Here is an 18,974-nt window from a genome sequence, read left to right on the forward strand (position 1 = left end):
TGTAAGCAGGAAATGCCAGTTATCGGCAGTCCTCTCCTCACGCTGACAGTGCGTGAGGAGAGCCAGTAACGGCATTGCTTAGGGGGAAATCTACACTGATCATCAATGCCCTGATTATCAATGTAACCCCATCAGTGTGGCCAATAGTGCCCATCTGTGCTAGCTTTCAGTGCCCATCTGTGCTGGCTTTCAGTGCCTCCTCAGTCATACCTGTCAGTGGCCATCAGTGATGCCTGTCAGTGCCGCCTATCAGTACCCATCAGTGCAGCCTCATCAGTGCTGCCTATCAATGCCATCAGTTCCACCTATCAGTGCCGCCTATCAATGCCATCAGTTCCACCTATTAGTGCCAATCAGTGCTGCCTATTAATGCCATCAGTTCCACCTATCAGTGCTGCCTATCAATGCCATCAGTGCTGCCTATCAATGCCATCAGTTCCACTTATTAGTGCCGCCTATCAATGCCATCAGTTCCACCTATCAGTGCCGCCTATCAGTGTCCATCAGTGCCACCTATCAATGCTATCAGTTCCACCTATCAGTGCTGCCTTCAATGCCATCAGTGCCGCCTATCAATGCCATCAGTGCCGCCTATCAATGCCATCAGTTCCGCCTATCAGTGTCCATCACCGCAGCCTCTTCAGCACACATCAGTGAAGGAGAAAAATTACTTTATAACTGAAAAAAACATTTTTCTCAAAAAATAAAAACCCCAGTGGTGATTAAATGTCACCAAAAGAAAGCTCTGTGTGAAAAAAATGATAAAAATGTCAAATGGGTACAGTGCTGCATGACTGCACAACTGTCATTCAAAGTGTGAGAGCACTGAACGCTGAAAATTGAGGTGATTAAATCGCAGTGATTACCGCCAGTCACATGTAACTGATCTTTTGATTTGTTTTTACCACTTATTTCAGCAGCTGCCTCAGAGCTATCATGACCTAGAGATCAATGAATCCCAATGAAATCCAATACTTCTCGGACTAAGCCGCCCTTCCGTTGATCCCAGCCTGGCGGGGCGGTGCCAGTAACAAAGATGGCGGAGGCGGGCTCTCACGTATTTCACGTCGTATTTCCGTCCGTCTCAGTAGTCCGTTGTGACGCGGGGCTGCAAGATGGCGGAGGTGGATTTCGGGGACAGGGAGCTGTTTGAGCAGCTGGACGGTGATGTCGTGCCTCAGGTGCAACATATACGCTTCGAGGAAGCCGAGGCCAGCGGGTTACAGGATCAGCTAGCAGCCTATGAGGAAACTATAGCTCAGCTGCGGGCGGAGAATATCCTTTCTGCTAGCTTGGCGCCCAGCGGCCCTCAGACCGGCCTAGCGAGCGGGAGGAATGTTGTGAGCGTAGACCCGGCCGGGGTGCGGTGTGCCGGGCCGCTCTAGTTGTAGGCAGAGCTGTGGAAGTGACAGGCGGACAGTCCTTGGGTTTTTTTTTCAGGCTCATGCTTCCGGGTGTGACGGTCACCGTACACGGTACAAGAGCCTTCCGCCAGCTATATGTAGGGTTAGACCGATTGGAGGGATTACCGCGTTGTATTCTATCGTCTGTTAGATCTAAAGGTGATTGGACAGATTGTATCACGTGCAGGCAGCTTAGAGGGCCCATTCATTCCAGGTGTGGTGGGGCTGCATCCAATGACTTCCTTACTGCAAACACAGCAATATGTGTGGTTTCCTCTATGCCTGGTTCACAGCATTGCAGTGTTTAGCACGGCCGATGTGCGCTCATAAAAACTACGCCAGGCCCTTTTTGTCCACTGCGATTGGTGCGTCGGCACTACCTGCCGGATACACCCAAAGGGTCACCATACACATCACAACCCGCACACAGCATTTTGTATAACGTACAATGTATACAGCGCTGACCGCAAGCGCATCTCTTAGTGGAGGTTCATTTAAACCACCTTGGTCCAAATGAACGGTTTACCCTCTTTCTGCCCAGGGCATTATACATAAATGGCTGGACGGATGCTCTTTAGTGCCAGGAGGACATACCTGTATGGCCTCCCAGAAGCAAGCCTCCTGCTTGCCCCTCTGGTGCATGCTGTAACACATAGTTAATCACGGCTGTGAGCAGCCCTGGTACCATGTGATTGCTGTGATCAATTGCAGTGATCACAATTACAGTAGTTATTATTATACAGGATTTATATAGCGCCAACAGTTTGCTCAGCATTTTACAATGTAACGGGAGATAATACAGTTCAATACAAGAGGGCCCTGATCCTTGGAGCTTACAATCTAGGAGGAAAACAAGGCTGTTGCTCATGATGCTTTGCTTTTACTACTGTGTGATCTCTATGATTGGCCATAGTGATAACCTGGTAACTGGGTGAATGACAGTGACCCTGTACCATTTAATTGGTGTGACCAATCACAGTGAACACAATTGAAGTTTTAAACAAATCTGTCATTCGTGATGCCTTACTTCTGCATGATTTATGTGATTGGTCACAGTGATACCAGGATGAATCACAGTGGCCCTGTACCATATGATAGGTGTAACCAATCACAGTGAACACAATTGAAGTAGTAAACAAATCTGTCATTTATGATGCCTTACTACTGCATGATCTCTTGTGATTGGTCACAGTGAACACGTGTTACCAGGGTGAATCACAATGGCCTTGTACCATCTGATAGATGTGGTCAATCACAGTAGTAAACAAATGAAACCTGTTGAACAGTGTTACTGCTTGCTTATACAGTGATCATCACTGTAATCAGAATGTAAAGAAAAATCCCTGATCCTCCCCTTCTCAAGAGTTGTACAGTGTCATCATAGTAACACTGCACTGCTTTGGTGACAATATGTTAAAAAAATATATATTTTCACCATTATATATGTGATCATATATAATGGCTGACTGCTCTGATACAACTGTATGTCATTGTTGCCAGCCATTTTCTCTGATCATTGCCACAGCAGTACAATGTTACCAGACCAGTGCTGCCACTCAGTGTCCCTAATCACCGCCACACCAGTCAGTGTTCCTAATCACCATTGCATCAGTCATATTATCTCTGATCACCACCACACTAGTCCCAATGTACATAATCATCACCACACCAGTTAGTGTCCCTAATCACCGACACACCAGTGCAGTGTTGCCTTTGCCTGCTGCTTGTACTAACTCTGGCCTGTTTATTGACCACGTTGCTGCCTGGAATGATCCTTTGCCTGCTTGCTGAAATATATATCTCTGCCTGTGGCCTGTTCTGATCCATCTGCACATCTCACTATGTTCCTGTAAGACGCCAGTTGATCAAATATAATATGCCTCAAATTAGTCCTGGAGTTAGGATTAAAGTGAAAGTAAAGGGTGCAATGCCAGGCTCCTGCAGTCTCTACCTCCTGTATGGGCAGACAGTTAATGAATTGCAGGAAGACTTATGAACTATGAGAGCGCTCACCAGTTCATTGGGAACTCTGAATGAATGACAGCCACATAGATGGAGCCCTACCCTTTTTTTAAATTCTGATAGCATGTTCAAGGAGAGGATCCCCTGCCTGGTGTCAAAGGGAAGGGGTGACTAGGAGGAGGGGAGGCAGGAGCTGGAACATGCTAATGTTCCACTTTACATATGGGTGAAATATTTAACATGTTTCAAAGGTGTACTTAATCTTTAAAACCACCATTTCCCCCTCCTATCTAGGCTGTATTTTGCTTATAAAAAAGATCTGTGTAAATATATATAAATATATAATTTATTTTTTTTTCAGTCTTCTGCTGGTCTGGTTGTGTAATGCAGAAGCTCCCCTTTATCACTGCGGGCTCAGCAGGGAGGCTAAATTCCTCATCCTCAGTAATGAGGTCACCCTTCAGGTTCCATGGCCTATCCATTGTTTGCATGCCTTCCTCTCTCCTGCAGGAGCTGGAGCGTCTGCATCACGTGACCTGATTGAGAGAGTATTTACTCAGATCTTTTGTTTCGGCACTATACAGCATAGATTGGAATAGATGGAGGGTTTTTAAGCAGACTTATGTGTAGCCTTTACTCCTACTTTAAGCCTGAATGTGATATTCTTTAATGTGCTTTTATTGTCAAAATTCATATATTTATAAGGCAGTGAATGTATCAGGTGCATGCATTTGAAATGACAGTGATTGATTCACTACTAGTGAAGATATGGTGAATGCTTTCACTGCATTCTAAATATGCCACTATGTAAACTATCAGAAATCTAGACACTTCATATTTAGCAAATTAGACCATAAACCCTCAGTGAATATGACCCATAGGGTTTGGAGTTGTAGACAGATTTTTTTTCCAGTGTTCAGTTTGAGTTGACAAAGTTTGCAACTGGTTTACTATAATGTAGGTAGTCACTATAATGTAGGTAGTCACACATGTATAGAAGTCTTAGGATAAATTGTAGTCCTAGGTTGATGGTTGCATTTGGCTTTACTTTGAGTGTCTGCTTGCAGTTTTTTTGTACTTTTCCCTGGTTTCTAGCAAACACTGGGGGGGCGTATTCTTAATGTTTGGCATTCAACAGACATTCATTGCAGGTGAATCGGTCCCGGTATTTTAAAACTACGCTCTAGAAGGGTAACCTGAAGTAAATGCCACATTCACTGCTTTTGAAGTATATCCCTTGTACTTTTATACACTGCTCAAAAAAAATTAAAGGAACATTGTAAAACACATCCGATATCAATGGGGAAAAATATTATGCTGGATATCTATACTGATATGGACTGGGTAATGTGTTAGGAATGTAAGGATGCCCCATCATTTGATGGAAATGAAAATGATCAACCTACAGAGAACTGAAATAAGACACCCCGAAAATCAAAGTTAAAAAAATGATGCAGCAGGCTAGTCCATTTTGCTGAAATTCCATTGCAGCAACTCAAAATGGTACTCAGTAGTTTGTAAGGCCCCCACATGCTTATATGCATGTCTTACAACGTTTGGGCATGCTCCTAATTAGACCACGGATGGTGTCCTGGGGTATTTCCTCCCAGATCTGACTCACGGCATCACTAAGCTCCTGGACAGTCTGAGGTGCAACCTGGTGGTGTCGGATGGACCAAAACATAATATCCCAGAGGTGTTCTATTGGATTTGAGTCAGGTGAGCGTTGGGGCCATTCAATATCAATTACTTCATCCTCCAGGAACTGCCTGCATACTCTTGCCACATGAGGCCGGGCATTGTCGCGCACCAGGAGGAACCCAGGATCCACTGCACCAGCGTAGGGTCTGACAATGGGTCCAAGGATTTCATCCCAATACCTAATGGCAGACAGGGTGCCATTGTGTAGCCTGTAGAGGTATGTGGGTCCCTCCATGGATATGCCTTCGCAGACCATCACTGACCCACCACTAAAACTGTTGTGCTGAACAATGTTACAGGCAGCATAACGTTCTCCATGGCTTCTCCAGACCCTTTCACATCTGTCATATGTGCTCAGGGTGAACCTGCTCTCATCTGTGAAAACCGCACAGTGCCAGTGGTGTACCTGCCAATTCTGGTATTCAATGGCAAATGCCAATTGAGCTCTATGGTGCCGGGCAGTGAGCACTGGGCCCATTAGAGGACGTCGGGCCCTCAGGCCATCATCATGAAGTCTTTCTAATTGTTTGGTCAGAGACACTCACACCAGTGGCCTGCTGGACATCACTTTGTAGGGCTCTGGCAGTGCTCATCCGATTCCTCCTTGCACAAAGGAGCAGATACTGGTCCTTCTGATGGGTTTAAGGACTTTCTATAGCCCTGTCCATCTGTTCTAGAGAGCTGTCTCCTGGAATCTCCTCCATGCTATTGAGACTGTGCTGGGAGACAGCAAACCTTCTGGCAATGGCATGTATTGATGTGCCATCCTGGAGGAGTTGGACTGCCTGTGCAACATTTGTAGGGTCTAGGTATCGTCTCGTGCTACCAGTAGTGACACTGACCCTAGCCAAATGCAAAACTAGTGAAAAACAGTCAAGATGAGTAGGGAAAAAAAATGTCAGTGGCCTCCACCTGCTGTCTCATTGTTGCCCATCTAGTGCACCTGTTGTTTAACCCCAAAGCAGCTGAAACTGATTAACAACCCCCTCTGCTACTTAACTGACCAGATCAATATCCCAGGAGTTTAATTGACTTGATGATATACTGATTAAAAAGAGTTCCTTTAATTTTTTTGAGCAGGTTGTTAATGTGTTTAAGTTGCTATTATGAAAAAAAAAAGTTGTGTTATACCCCTAACATGATTTGCACATCAAGAGCTCAAGAGAAGATTGTCTGTTGTTTCGCGGCCAAGGTATGCATATTTATATCTTGTGTATGTACAGTATTTTTCACTGCTTATTTTGTTGTTTTGTGAAGTTTGTATAAAGTGTTACTAAACTTAAAAAATCTATAAAAATAACAAATATGTTAAATTATACTTGCCTGCTCTGTGCAGTGGTATTGCACTGAGCGACCCCGAACGTCCTCTTCTCAGGCCCCCTGCTGGCGCTCTCAGCTCCTCCCCTTTTTCTTGGTGTGTCTCCATTTTGGCAGACCTGGACATAACAAAAAAAAATGAATATGTTCAGGACCTTATCTTGCCATAAAGAGTATCTGTTCAGATTCAACTTGCGTTCCAACGGAATCACAGGACCGTGGAAATCCTCTTGCTTTCAATTTTGCCCGTTCACATCAACGTGGCATGTCACAATTTTGGAAAAGGTTGCTGTACTACAGTGCTGCCATTCCAGCATGATTTTGGCCCCATAGAATGTGCACCGAAATGAAAATTTTGGTGCCGAAAATTCAAAATTCACTTGGCCGAAAACTGAAATGCACAGTTTTTGGAAAAAAATACTTTGATTTAAAAAAAAAAAAAAAAAAAAAAAAAATACACACACACACACACACACCAGTTGTTTTGTAAGAGGAGTTTGCGGTGAGTAAATACCCAACATGTCACGCTTTAAAATTGCGCACTCTCGTGGAAAGGCATGAATCTGCGGTACTTAAAAAATCTCCATGGGTGATGCTTGAAAAATTTCTACAGGTTAGCAGTGGAAAGTTACAGAGGAGATCTCATGGGAGAATTATTGCTCTTGCTCCGACGTTCGTGTCAATACCTCACTTGTGTGGTTTGAACATCATTTACATATGTGGGCATGGCCTGCGTATGTGTTCACCACGTGTGAGCACGGGGGGACGGGGACACTTTAAACTTTAAAAAAAAAATGTATTTAATGTTTTTTTGTTTGTACTGTTCCTTTTTAAAACAAATATTGTAATCACTTTTATTCTTATTATAAGAAATGCATGCATCCCTTGTGATAGAAATAATTAGTGACAGGTCCTCTTTATGGAGAGAGATTGGGTCAATAAGACCCCATATCTCCTCTGCAATGTAAAGCATTGGATCAAAAAAGCATTGATCTAGTGCTTTAAAAAGAAAATGGCCGGAACCGGAAGTGACATCGCTCCTGTCCTCCAAGGGAATAGAGATGTGTGGTGGCCATCTTTCCTTCACTCATCCCTATGCCCAGCGCCGGGATCGATGGTTTCTCAGGTAAGACTGAACTGGTGACGACGGGCGGGTGGCTTTGAGGGGCAGGATTTTTTTCGGCACCTCTATCTGTGCTTTTTTTTTTTTTCATTTCGTCCAACAGCTGAAAGGGGTGTTTTCGGCCGAAATGTTTTCAGCCACCGGAATTTCGGTGCATCCCTGGTGCGAACCACATCCAAGTTGCTTTCAATGTGCGCTACATTATCGCAATGAAAGTCAAATCAAAAGTGGTTTGCCGCAGTGTGAAACTAGCCTTAGTGTTTTGGCTTATGTCATATCTGTATATCTTATATTTGCTCTTCTGGGATCTATAGGTGGAGCTCGATACCTGATCCTGTTGCACATCTGGCTGCTTCACCCAACAGTTTTCTAAGACATCAACAAACAAATGGTTATACATACTATTATTTGGTTCATAGATGCACTAACCTTTTCCCTAGCATAAACATTCAATTTGATGTGTGTGTGTTTGTATATACACTCACCGGCCACTTTATTAGGTACACCTGTTCAACTGCTTGGTAACACGAATTGCTAATCGGCACATGGCAGCAACTCAATGCATTTAGGCATCTAGACGTGGTGAAAACTACTTGCTGAAGTTCAAACCAAGCATCAGAATTGGGAAGAAAGGAGATGTTAACTGACTTTGATCATGGCATGGTTGTTTGTGCCAGGCGAGCTGGTGTGAGTATTTAAAAAAACTGCTGTTCTGCTGGGATTTTCACGCACAACCATCTTAAGGGTTTAAAGAGAATGATCCAAAAAAGAGAAAAATATCCAGTGACCAGCAGTTGCGTGGACAAAAATGCCTTGTTGATGTCAGAGGAGAATGGGCAGACTGGTTGCTGCGACATTCAGATGGTAGGGTCAGAATTTGGTGTAAATGACATGAAAGCATGGATCCATCCTGCCTTGTATCGGTGGTGGTGTAATGGCATGCAGGATATTTTCTTGGCAATAGCAAGGTGTACCTAATAAAGTGGCTGGTAACTGCATATGTATATATGTATATATACAGTGCCTTGAAAAAGTATACATATCCCTTGAAATTTTCCACATTTTTTTCATGTTACAACCAAAAACTTAAATGTATTTTATTGGGATTTCTATGTAATAGACCAACACAAAGTGGCACATAATTGTGAAGTGGAAGGAAAATGATAAATCGTTTTCAAAATTTGTTACATCTGAAAAGTGTGGTGTGCAATTGTATTCAGCCCCCCCTGTTGCAATACTTTGTAGAACCACCTTTCGCTGCAATTACAGCGGCAAGTCTCTTTGGGGATGTCTCTACCAGCTTTGCACATCTAGAGAATGTTTGCCCATTCTTCTTTGCAAAATAGCTCAAACTCTGATTGGATGGAGAGTCTGTGAACAGAAATATTCAAGTCTTGCCACAGATTCTCAACTGGATTTAGGTCTAGACTTTGACTAGGCCATTCTAACACATGAATATGCTTTGATCTAAACCATTCCATTGTAGCTCTGGCTGTATATTTAGGCTCCATGCACACGGGCATTTTGATAACGCTGGTAACGTTAGCTGTGTAAAGTCACGTTAAAAACATGAGTTTTTCAGCTTTTTTTTGTCACAAAAAGTCAAAACGCCGGTCTGTGGCGTTTTTCAGCATTAGAGCATTTTTACAGCTATAAAAACTCCTCTAGAAACCCACTAGTCTTAGTTTTTTTTTTTCCAGCCAAAAAAACATTGATTATAGTCTGTGTGCATGAAGTCATAGGATAACATGCTGGGGGGTTTACTGGCTGTAGAAAAAAAACATCAAAAGCCAAGAACAGCAGCTGTAAAAATGTCAAGTGTGCATGAGGACTTAGGGTTGTTGTCCTGCTGAAAGGTGAACCTCTACCCCAGTCTCAAGTCTTTTGCAGACTCAACATATTTTCTTCTAAGATTGCCCTGTATTTGGTTCCATCCATCAGCTCTGATCAGCTTCCCTGTCTCTGCTGAAGAAAAGCATCCCCACAACATGATGCTGCCACCACCATGTTTCACAGTGGGGATATTGCTTTCAGGGTGATGTGCAGTGTTTTCCACCACATAGCGTTTGGCTTTTAGGCCAAAAATTGCAGTTTTGGTCTCTTCTGACCAGAGCACCTTTTTACCACGTTTTCTGTGTCCCCCACATGTCTTCTTGTAAATGGGGCTTCTTATGGCTTTCTTCTTGCCCCTCTTCCATAAAGGCCAGATTTGTCCTGTGGACAGATTCTCCCATCTAAGCTGTGGATCTCTGCAGCTCCTCCAGAGTTACCATGGGCCTTTTGACTGCTTCAGATTAATGCTCTCCTTGCCTGGCCTGTCAATTTAGGTGGACGGCCATGTCTTGGTAGGTTTGCAGTTGTGCCATACTCTTTCCATTTTTGAATGATGGATTGAACGGTGCTTTGTGAGATGGTCAAAGCTTGGGATATATTTTTATAACCTAACCTTGCTTTAAAGTTCTCCACAGCTTTATCCCTGACCTGTCTGGTGTGTTCCTTGGTCTTCATGATGCCGTTTTGTACACTAATGTTCTCTAACAAACCTCTGAGGGCTTCACAGAAAAGCTTTATTTATACTGAGATTAAAATACACACAGGTGGGACTCTGTTTACTAATTAGGTGACTTCTGAAGGCAATTGGCTCCACTAGATTTTAGTTAGGGATATCAGAGTAAAGGGGGCTGAATACAAATGCACGCCACACTTTGCAGATATTTGTGAAAAAACAAATTTGAAAACCATTTATCATTTTCCTTTCACTTCACAAATATGTGCCACTTTGTGTTGGTCTATCACATAAAATCCCAATAAAATACATTTACGTTTTTGGATGTAGCATGACAAAATGTGGAAAAGGTCTTTTTAATGCTGTTAAGACCCCTAATGTCTCATTTGCCTTCCAGTGAATCTAATGCAGTGCAGTTTGCACTGCATTAAATTCTTCCCCAGCCATGCAAGCTGGGGAAACACTGCGTGACCTTTCACATCGCTTTCAGGTTGGCAAGAATGGGAGGAGAGTGGATGCATGCAGATCCCAGGAGTGCCGGGGAGCAATCGCTGCCTGGGATGCATTTTTAAACCATCAGCCTTGCTTGAAATTATGTGGAATATTTTGTGTCCGCAATCACAAAATACATGTTTAAATTTGGTAGACTTACTGTAGCTATAAATGGCACGTCTTGTTATACTCTCTGTAATTGATGCTGTTTCTTCTTTTTAGTGGCTTATTTGTGGAGGATATGTTTGATGGACCATTGTTACAGATTCTTTTCATGAATCATGTTATTTCAAAGTAAGTTGCTGGTTTTTTATTTTGTTGATTAAAGGCAGCCTGTAGACTTATATAATATATTACATATACAAGCCCCATTCCTAAAAAGTTGCGATGCTGTGTAGAATTTGCATAAAAACTGAGTGCAATGATTTACAAATTTCATAAACCCTTATTTTATTCACAGTACAATATAGAAAACATGTTTAAACTGAGAAAATGTATCGTTTTAACAAACAAATAAGGTCGGTTTTTTTTTTTTAAATTGATGGCGGCAACACATCTCAAAGTTGGGACAGGACAACAAAAAGCTAGCAAAGGAAGTGATACTGACAAGTGCTAAAAGAACACTTTTCAACAGGTCAGTAACCTGATTGGGTATAGTAAGAGCATTTTAGAGAGTCAGTGTTGCAGAGGTGCACGAATCTGTGAAAAGCTGCATCTGAAACCAGAATAATTTCACAATGTTCTTCAACGTAAAATTGCAAAGACTTTAAATATACATCTACAGTACATAATATCAAACGATTTAGAGAATCTGTAGAAATCTGCGAGAGTGATAAGACCCCAACTCAATATTGGATGCCCATAATCTTCAGGCCCTCAGACAGCACTGCATTAAAGACCGGCATGATTCTGTGATGAACCTTACTGTATTGGCTCAGGAATACTTCCAAAAATCAGTCTGGGAACGCAGTTCGCCATACCATTCAGAAATGTAAGTTAAACTCTATCATGCAAAGAAGCCATATCTGAGCATGAACAGAAACTCTGCCGACTTCTCTGGGCCAAAGCTCATTTAAAATGGTCTGTTGCAGACGAAAACTTTTCTGTGGTCAGGCAAATCCGTATTTGACAACCATGGGCACCATGTCTTCCGCACTAAAGAGGATGAAGGACCTTCTGGCTTATCGGTACTCAGTTCAAAAGCATGCGCCTCTGATGGTATGCGGTGCATTAGTGTTTATGGAATGGGTAGCTTGCACATGAGGATTGGCATCAATACTAAAAGATATATCCAGGTTTTGGAGCAGCATATGCTCCCATCAAGATGTCTTTTTTATGAAAGGCCTTGCATATTTCAGCAGGACAATGCTAAACTTCATACTGCATCTATAAAAACAGCGTGGCTTCTTAGTAGAAGAGTTCAGGTGCTTAACTGACCTGCCCACAGTCCAGACCTTTCACTGATTGAAAATAATTGGTTCATCTTAAAACAAGAAATACGACAAGGACTCAGGATTGTTGAGCAGTTAGAATCTTATATCAGACAAGAATGGGACAACATTTCTATTCCAAAACTCCAGCAACTGGTCTTCTCATTTCCCAGGCATCTATTATTATTATTATTATACAGGACTTATGCATCTACAGAGTATTGTTAAAAGAAAATGGGAAGCTACACTGTGGTAATCATGGCCCTCTTAACTTTTTTTGAGATGTGCTGCTGCCATCAATTTAAGAAATACCTCCTCCCTTTCTGACTTTCAGATATTTTGCTCTCCCTGCCAACGAGGTAGTTTTTTTTTTTTTTTTTTTTTCCCCCAGGTCTTGTCATGTAATGAGGTCCATTTCTGCGAGGGTACCCACAGTGGTTGGTAGGGGAGCAAGTATTCAACACACCCCGGAAGCATAGATAACTTGAATGGGCTGGGGAGCAGAGAAGTGGTGACTTTACAATACATGAGCCACCAAAAAGTAAAGTTTATTTACACTGGGGCTGCTTTATGGCAGATTCTTGTAAAGTGCAGACATTTTCTTGTTTATACTTTGTCCTGGTTTATTAAATGTCTCTGAATCTTTGCAATCTTGATTCTACAAATTCTAGGTTAAAACCTAACCCCTGGTTCACATATATGCAGCCGTGCGGGCCATATTTTGCGCGGACACGAGAGCCCATTCATTTGAATGGGCTCCCGTGCCCCATGACGCGCAGGGAAGAAGTCCCTGCACTTCTTTGGAAACCGCAGCCTGCACGGGAACCTCGGTTCCCAGTGCGGTTGCGATTTCTGCTGCGGGCGTCGTGCCGTTAGAAATAATGGCACCCGCCCGCGGGTCCACAATCTTCTGTGCGGGTGGATTTTTGTGCGGATCTGCAGCGGCACCACCCGCACATATGTGAACCTAGCTTAAGTTTCGATACACAATAAAACAAAGCTGAAGAACTATCTGGATGTAAATCCACACTTTTTACAGTCTGTGACATCACAGGGCATGCAGCTCTTGGCTGCAAGTGGGAGCAGTTATTGGGGTGCACACCAAATTGCACTGCAAGAGCCATGTCCCATTATCCTTGTTGCCATAAAACCTAATTTTAATTGAAACCTATCAACAAGGAAGTGGATTAAATCTTGTTTGCTAGAATTGTAGACCGTGTGTTTGTGTTTTTTGCTTTTCTGTAGATTGTGGGCTCGAGTATTATTCAGTGTATGTAACATCTAAGTGTAAAGTAAATTTATTTCTTACATCCCTGGATGTGGGGTTTTTTCATACCATTACAATGTTAAACTGCCACTTTCAGGTGTTTAGACACTGGCAAAAAAGGAAATCCCTTTTTAGGCATAACCCCTCAGTAGCTTCAGGTTTTAGTGTTTTAGGTGATGGCCATGTCTATGTACTGGACTTTGCATAATGTGACCCTGTGCAATTCTAGATTGCCTGCAGACCAGCAGCGTGCTTTACAGGTCAAGGGCAGGGTTCACTAACTAGGGAATATAGTCCCTGAAGGCCTTTGTGGTGGTGGGGGTCCTGCAGCATTAAATGAGTGCCCTGGTGGTAGCTTATCTGCTGGTACCCTTTTTCTCCTTGGTTTCTGTTATGCCTTGGGGATCCCATTCTCTTCCCTTAATTGTATTCCTAGCTACAAGTCTTGGCACGGCAGTGTGCTGTGCCTTTGCTTTATTTGCTTTAAAACTGTGGATGCCTCCTGGCTGGTCCAAGTGCTTCCAATGAAAGGAGGAAATACCGCTCAGGTAAAACAATCAACACCAAACAAAAACCGGTGCAGACCCTGGCTCTCACCACATGCACATGAAAAAGAAGCGTTTGGCTGCACACCGGAGGTATGATGAAAAAAGTAGAAATACAGGTGAAACTCAAAAAATTAGAATATCGTGCAAAAGTTCATTTATTTCAGTAATGCAACTTAAAAGGTGAAACTAATATGAGACTCCTTACATGCAAAGCAAGATAGTTTGAGCTGTGATTTGTCATAATTGTGATGATTATGGCTTACAGCTCATGAAAACCCCAAATCCACAAGCTCAGAAAATGAGAATATTGTGAAAAAAGGTGCAATATTCTCAGCTCAAAGTGTCCCACGCTAATCAGCTAATTTAGCCATAACATGTGCAAAGGGTTCCTGAGCATTTAAATAGTCTCTCGGTCTGGTTCAGTAGGAATCCCAATCATGGGAAACACTGCTGCCCTGACAGTTGTGCAGAAAACCATCATGGACACCCTCCATAAAGAGGGAAAGCCTCAAAAGGTAATTGCAAAAGAAGTTGATGTTCCCAAAGTGCTGTATCAAAGCACATTAATAGAAAGTTGTGTGGAAGAAAAAGGTGCACAAGCATCAGGGATGACTGCAGCCTGGAGAGGATTGTCAGGAAAAGGCCATTCAAAAGTGTTGGGGACTTTCACAAGGAGTGGACTGAGGCTGGAGTCAGTGCATCAAGAGCCACCACACACAGACGGATCCTGGACATGGGCTTCAAATGTCGTATTCCTCTTGTCAAGCCACTCCTGAACAACAAACAATGTCAGAAGCGTCTTACTTGGGCTAAAGAAAAACAGACCTGGTCTGTTGCTCAGTGGTCCAAAGTCCTCTTTTCTGATGAGAGCAACTTTTGCATCTCATTTGGAAACCAAGGACCCAGAGTATGGAGGAAGAATGGAGAGGCCCACACTGCAAGATGCTTGAAGTCCAGTGTGACGTTTCCACAGTCTGTGTTGATTTGGGGAGCCATGTCATCTGCTGGTGTTGGTCCACTGTGCTTCATTAAGTCCAGGGTCAACGCAGCCGTCTACCAGGAGATTTTGGAGCACTTCATGCTTCCGCAGACAAGCTTTATGGGGATGCGGACTTCATTTTCCAGCAGGACTTGGCACCTGCCCACACTGCCAAAAGCACCAAAACCTGGTTCAATGACCATGGGATTACTGTGCTTGATTGGCCAGCAAACTCGCTTACCTGAACCCCATAGAGAATCTATGTGGCATTGCCAAGAGAAAGATGAGACATGAGACTGAACAATGCAGAAGAGCTGAAGGCCGCTATTGAAGCATCCTGGTCTTCCATAACACCTCAGCAGTGCCACAGGCTGATAGCTTCCATGCCACGCCGCATTGAGGCAGTAATTGCTGCAAAAGGGGCCCAAACCAAGTACTGAGTACATATGCATGCTTATACTTTTCAGAGGTCCGATATTGTTCTATGTACAATCCTTGTTTTATTGATTGCATGTAATCTAATTTTCTGAGATTGTGGATTTGGGGTTTTCATGAGCTGTAAGCCATAATCATCACAAATATGACAAATCACGGCTTGAACTATCTTGCTTTGCATGTAATGAGTCTATCTCATATATTACTTTCACCTTTTCAGTTGCATTACTGAAATAAATGAACTTTTGCACGATATTCTAATTTTTCGAGTTTCACCTGTAGCTTATTAATCTATAAAAGGACACAAATGGCACCAGGACAATGCTAGCTGTTATTGCGTTTCACATGGTCACGTTCTTAGTCATAACAGAGAGAATCAGAAGTGCTGCCTCTTATAGGCATTGATCAATTAAAGAACACCTGCCCCCATCAGCACTCCTGAGTCCAGGAAATAAGCCTAACAACTACAATGTTGCAATACGTATATCAAAAAGGGAAACAAGAAAAGAAAAATGGAAACAAAGTACATCAAACACATACATATGGATATCCCTGAAAAACTATTCATATACAGAGATACCGTAAATAAGTGTAAATACATATCCATCCAAAATAAAATTGTAAAGCCCATACCTATTCAGACAGATGTGTGTCAAAAAGGTTCCTCCAAATATAGAACATCCAATACATAGGAGTCCTACAAGGGAAAACATGTTATGGGGAAAAAGACATACTCAACAGACAAAAAGCTTCTACCGAAATGGGAACAAGCGTGCAACACCATACACATATGTGTATGCAAATGTACATGCATAGATTTATTATTATACAGTGTTTATATAGCGCCAAAAGGTTTGCTCAGCGCTGTACATTAAAGTGGGGGGACAATATATAGAGAGAGAGAGAACACACACGATGCATCTAACCACGTATATAATACACCCAATGTATAAGCCATATAGCAAAATATAATGTAAACATGGTTGCATACACGTACTCACCGGAATGCAAACAGAAAACGCTAGACAAATTCTCAACTAGCTGCTCCTAGAAATAACGCAATGTCCCATTCATGGTTCAAACCTTGAGGGATACGTGTATTCAAATGAAATATCCAGAAAATCTGCCTTTTACACAGACTTAAAAAGGTATAGTCAACTCTTTAAAGTTGGATTTTTTTCATTGACCTGTACCTGCCGAATAAATCTCTTGCATGACAGTTGTTGAAGTGGCGGGCAACACTAGTAGAATGAGATGGGTTTTTTTTCAATGCTATAAAGATGTTCATAAAAATGATCCCTCAAAGGATCATGGTGCCTGCCACAGCATCCCCAATTTTTCCCTGTACATGCTCATTTAAAGCAGAACGTTACTCCGAACAACTGGGAAAAAAATGTTCTTTAGTGAGGAACATACATTCCACATTGTTGCCAAAATTAGTGTGTGCTGTGAAATGTTGCCAGCATTTTTCCACTTTTTTCCTGCTGGAGGCTGCCACTTTGCTAAAGCCATGAACAGCAGTAAACCTTTAGGCTGTCAGCAAATCAGTCTCTAAATTTTCGGCAGTGCTAAAAAAAATAGAGAGCAACTGAGCTTGTGCCGAGCAGGGTGAGACAGTGTGTTGCTGGATTTTACACAGTATAGGCACTTATTTTTAATGTTTTAAATGGCTATACCTGTCAAAGGGAGCATCCTAAAGTGATCTAGCAGGACTTAATTTTCTGACTAAAGTTCCACTTTAAAGGAAGTGTTATACATGGACTGGGGTCACATTGAAAAGGTCTTCATTCCACCAAAACCATTTACTATGAAAAGCAAGTTCATTAAGAAACATAGTATGCTTATGGTGGACCTGGCGGTTTCCGGTCACAATAAGACCCTCAAGGTTCCAGTGGACGGGGAGCTGTTATTTTGGGGTTCTTTGGACAAACTGCTGGAGGCCTTAGTTGAAGCCTTTTGCTCTTGTGGGGCAGCCTGGGAAGCTGCAGCTCAAATTTTGCTGTGGAAGGCTTGCCACTTTTAGGCTCCATGCACACTAGTGTGTGTTTTTTTTTTTTTTTTTTTTTTTTTTTTTTTTTTTTTAGCTCTTAGAAGCTACATAGTGTTATCCTATGTGTCCATAAACACTACTTTAGGCTATTAGTGTTTTCGAGCTTCAGCTTTTAGGAGCTGAAACAAATTTTTGTTTTGTAGAGGTTTTTGGAGCATTTTTCCAGCAAAAAAAAAAAAACGCTAAACACTCCTAAAACGTTGCTAACAGCTTTTTTTCTATCTTCTTTTTTTCTTTTTTCTACATGTACTGTAAAAACGCTTCTAATCCCTGCTATTACCAGCGTTTTTTCTTTTTGGTTAAATAAAATGGAGCATGTGTATAGCCCTGCTCTTCAGCCTGTATTCACTGAGGTGCTAGCCCCGGTCTTAGAGCTGCTTACTTTCTTTGGGCAAGCTTATAAAGATCACTTGGACGACTTGCTTCTGAGGGAGCAATCCCATTCTGCTTCTAGAGTTCAGTGTAGCGGTAAGGATGTGGAACTCCTTTTAAATACTTCTTAGATTGTAAGCTCCAAGGAGCAGGGCCCTCCTAACCCTCTTGTATTGTTGCTGTATTGTCTCCATTTATATTGTAAAGTGCTGAGCAAACTGTTGGCGCTATATAAATCCTGTATAATAATAGTTGGTGTCAGCGGTGTGTGTAGAGAAATTCAAAAAACGTTTAGATGTTTCTTGAACACCATGTACAGGGGTATTGAAAGTGGCAGTGAGATAAAAACACACTCACACTCAGGTTGAACTGGATGCACCAGTGTCTTTGATATTACATATTTGCAAGGCTGAATGAATGGTGCAGATTCTGGAGGGGTATAGATGGATCCTGAAATTTCAGAAGTTGGCCCTAGTCCTAACCCAGAGGTTAGAAAATATAGGCCTGATGTTGTACATGGTCCAAGCAAGGGTGATCTTACCTCAGGACCAATGCTTTACTCTGAGAATTCAGATAGCATTGCTACAAACAGACAAACCCGCTTGATTTGGCTTTGCATGAGGATTGTAGTAAGGCTTGGTTCACATATGACTTTTGCGATTGACTCACAGACCTGTATCTTCTTTAAGAGGCTCCTCTGTCCTGCACTCATTACCTGTATCAATGGCACCTGTTTGAACTTGTTATCAGTATAAAAGACACCTGTCCACAACCTCAAACAGTCACACTCTGAACTCCACTATGGTGAAAACCAAAGAGCTGTCGAAAGACACCAGAAACAAAATTGTAGACCTGCACCAGGCTGAGAAGACTGAATCTGCAATAGGCAAGCAGCTTGGTGTGAACAAATCAACTGTGGGAGCAATAATTAGAAAATGGAAGACATACAAGACCACTGATAATCTCCCTCGATCTGGGGTTCCATGCAAGATCTCACCCTGTGGGGTCAAAATGATCACAAAAACGGTGAGCAAAAATCCCAGGACCATACGGGGGACCTAGTGAATGACCTGCAGAGAGCTGGGACCAACTTAACAAAGGCTACCATCAGTAACACACTACGCCGCCAGGGACTCAGATCCTACAGTGCCAGACATGTCCCCCTGCTTAAGCCAGTACATGTCCGGGCCCGTCTGAAGTTTGCTAGAGAGCATTTGGATGATTCAGAAGAGGATTGGGAGACTGTCATATGGTCAGATGAAACCAAAATAGAACTGTTTGGTAGAAACACAACTCGTCGTGTTTGGAGGAGAGAGAATGCGAAGTTGCATCCAAAGAACACCATACCTACTGTGAAGCATGGGGGTGGCAACATAATGCTTTGGGGCT

The 18,974-nt window shown here is 42.6% G+C and overlaps 1 protein-coding gene across 1 annotated transcript in view; it reads left to right on the forward strand.

The window, feature by feature from the left end:
* Positions 1-1,077: 1,077 nt before the first annotated feature.
* The window catches only part of ZCCHC8 (zinc finger CCHC-type containing 8), a 67,910-nt gene continuing 50,013 nt past the window's right edge, over positions 1,078-18,974 (forward strand). The window contains exons 1-3 of the mRNA XM_089662027.1: positions 1,078-1,275; positions 6,216-6,258; positions 10,727-10,798. Coding sequence (XP_089518153.1) covers positions 1,116-1,275; positions 6,216-6,258; positions 10,727-10,798 — 275 coding nt within the window. The 5' untranslated portion in view covers positions 1,078-1,115. The remainder of the gene's footprint in view (positions 1,276-6,215; positions 6,259-10,726; positions 10,799-18,974) is intronic.

Source organism: Staurois parvus, unplaced genomic scaffold (genome assembly GCF_062004578.1).
Source record: "Staurois parvus isolate SC_StPar_1 unplaced genomic scaffold, SC_StPar_1.0 ptg001418l, whole genome shotgun sequence".
NCBI lineage: Eukaryota > Metazoa > Chordata > Amphibia > Anura > Ranidae > Staurois > Staurois parvus.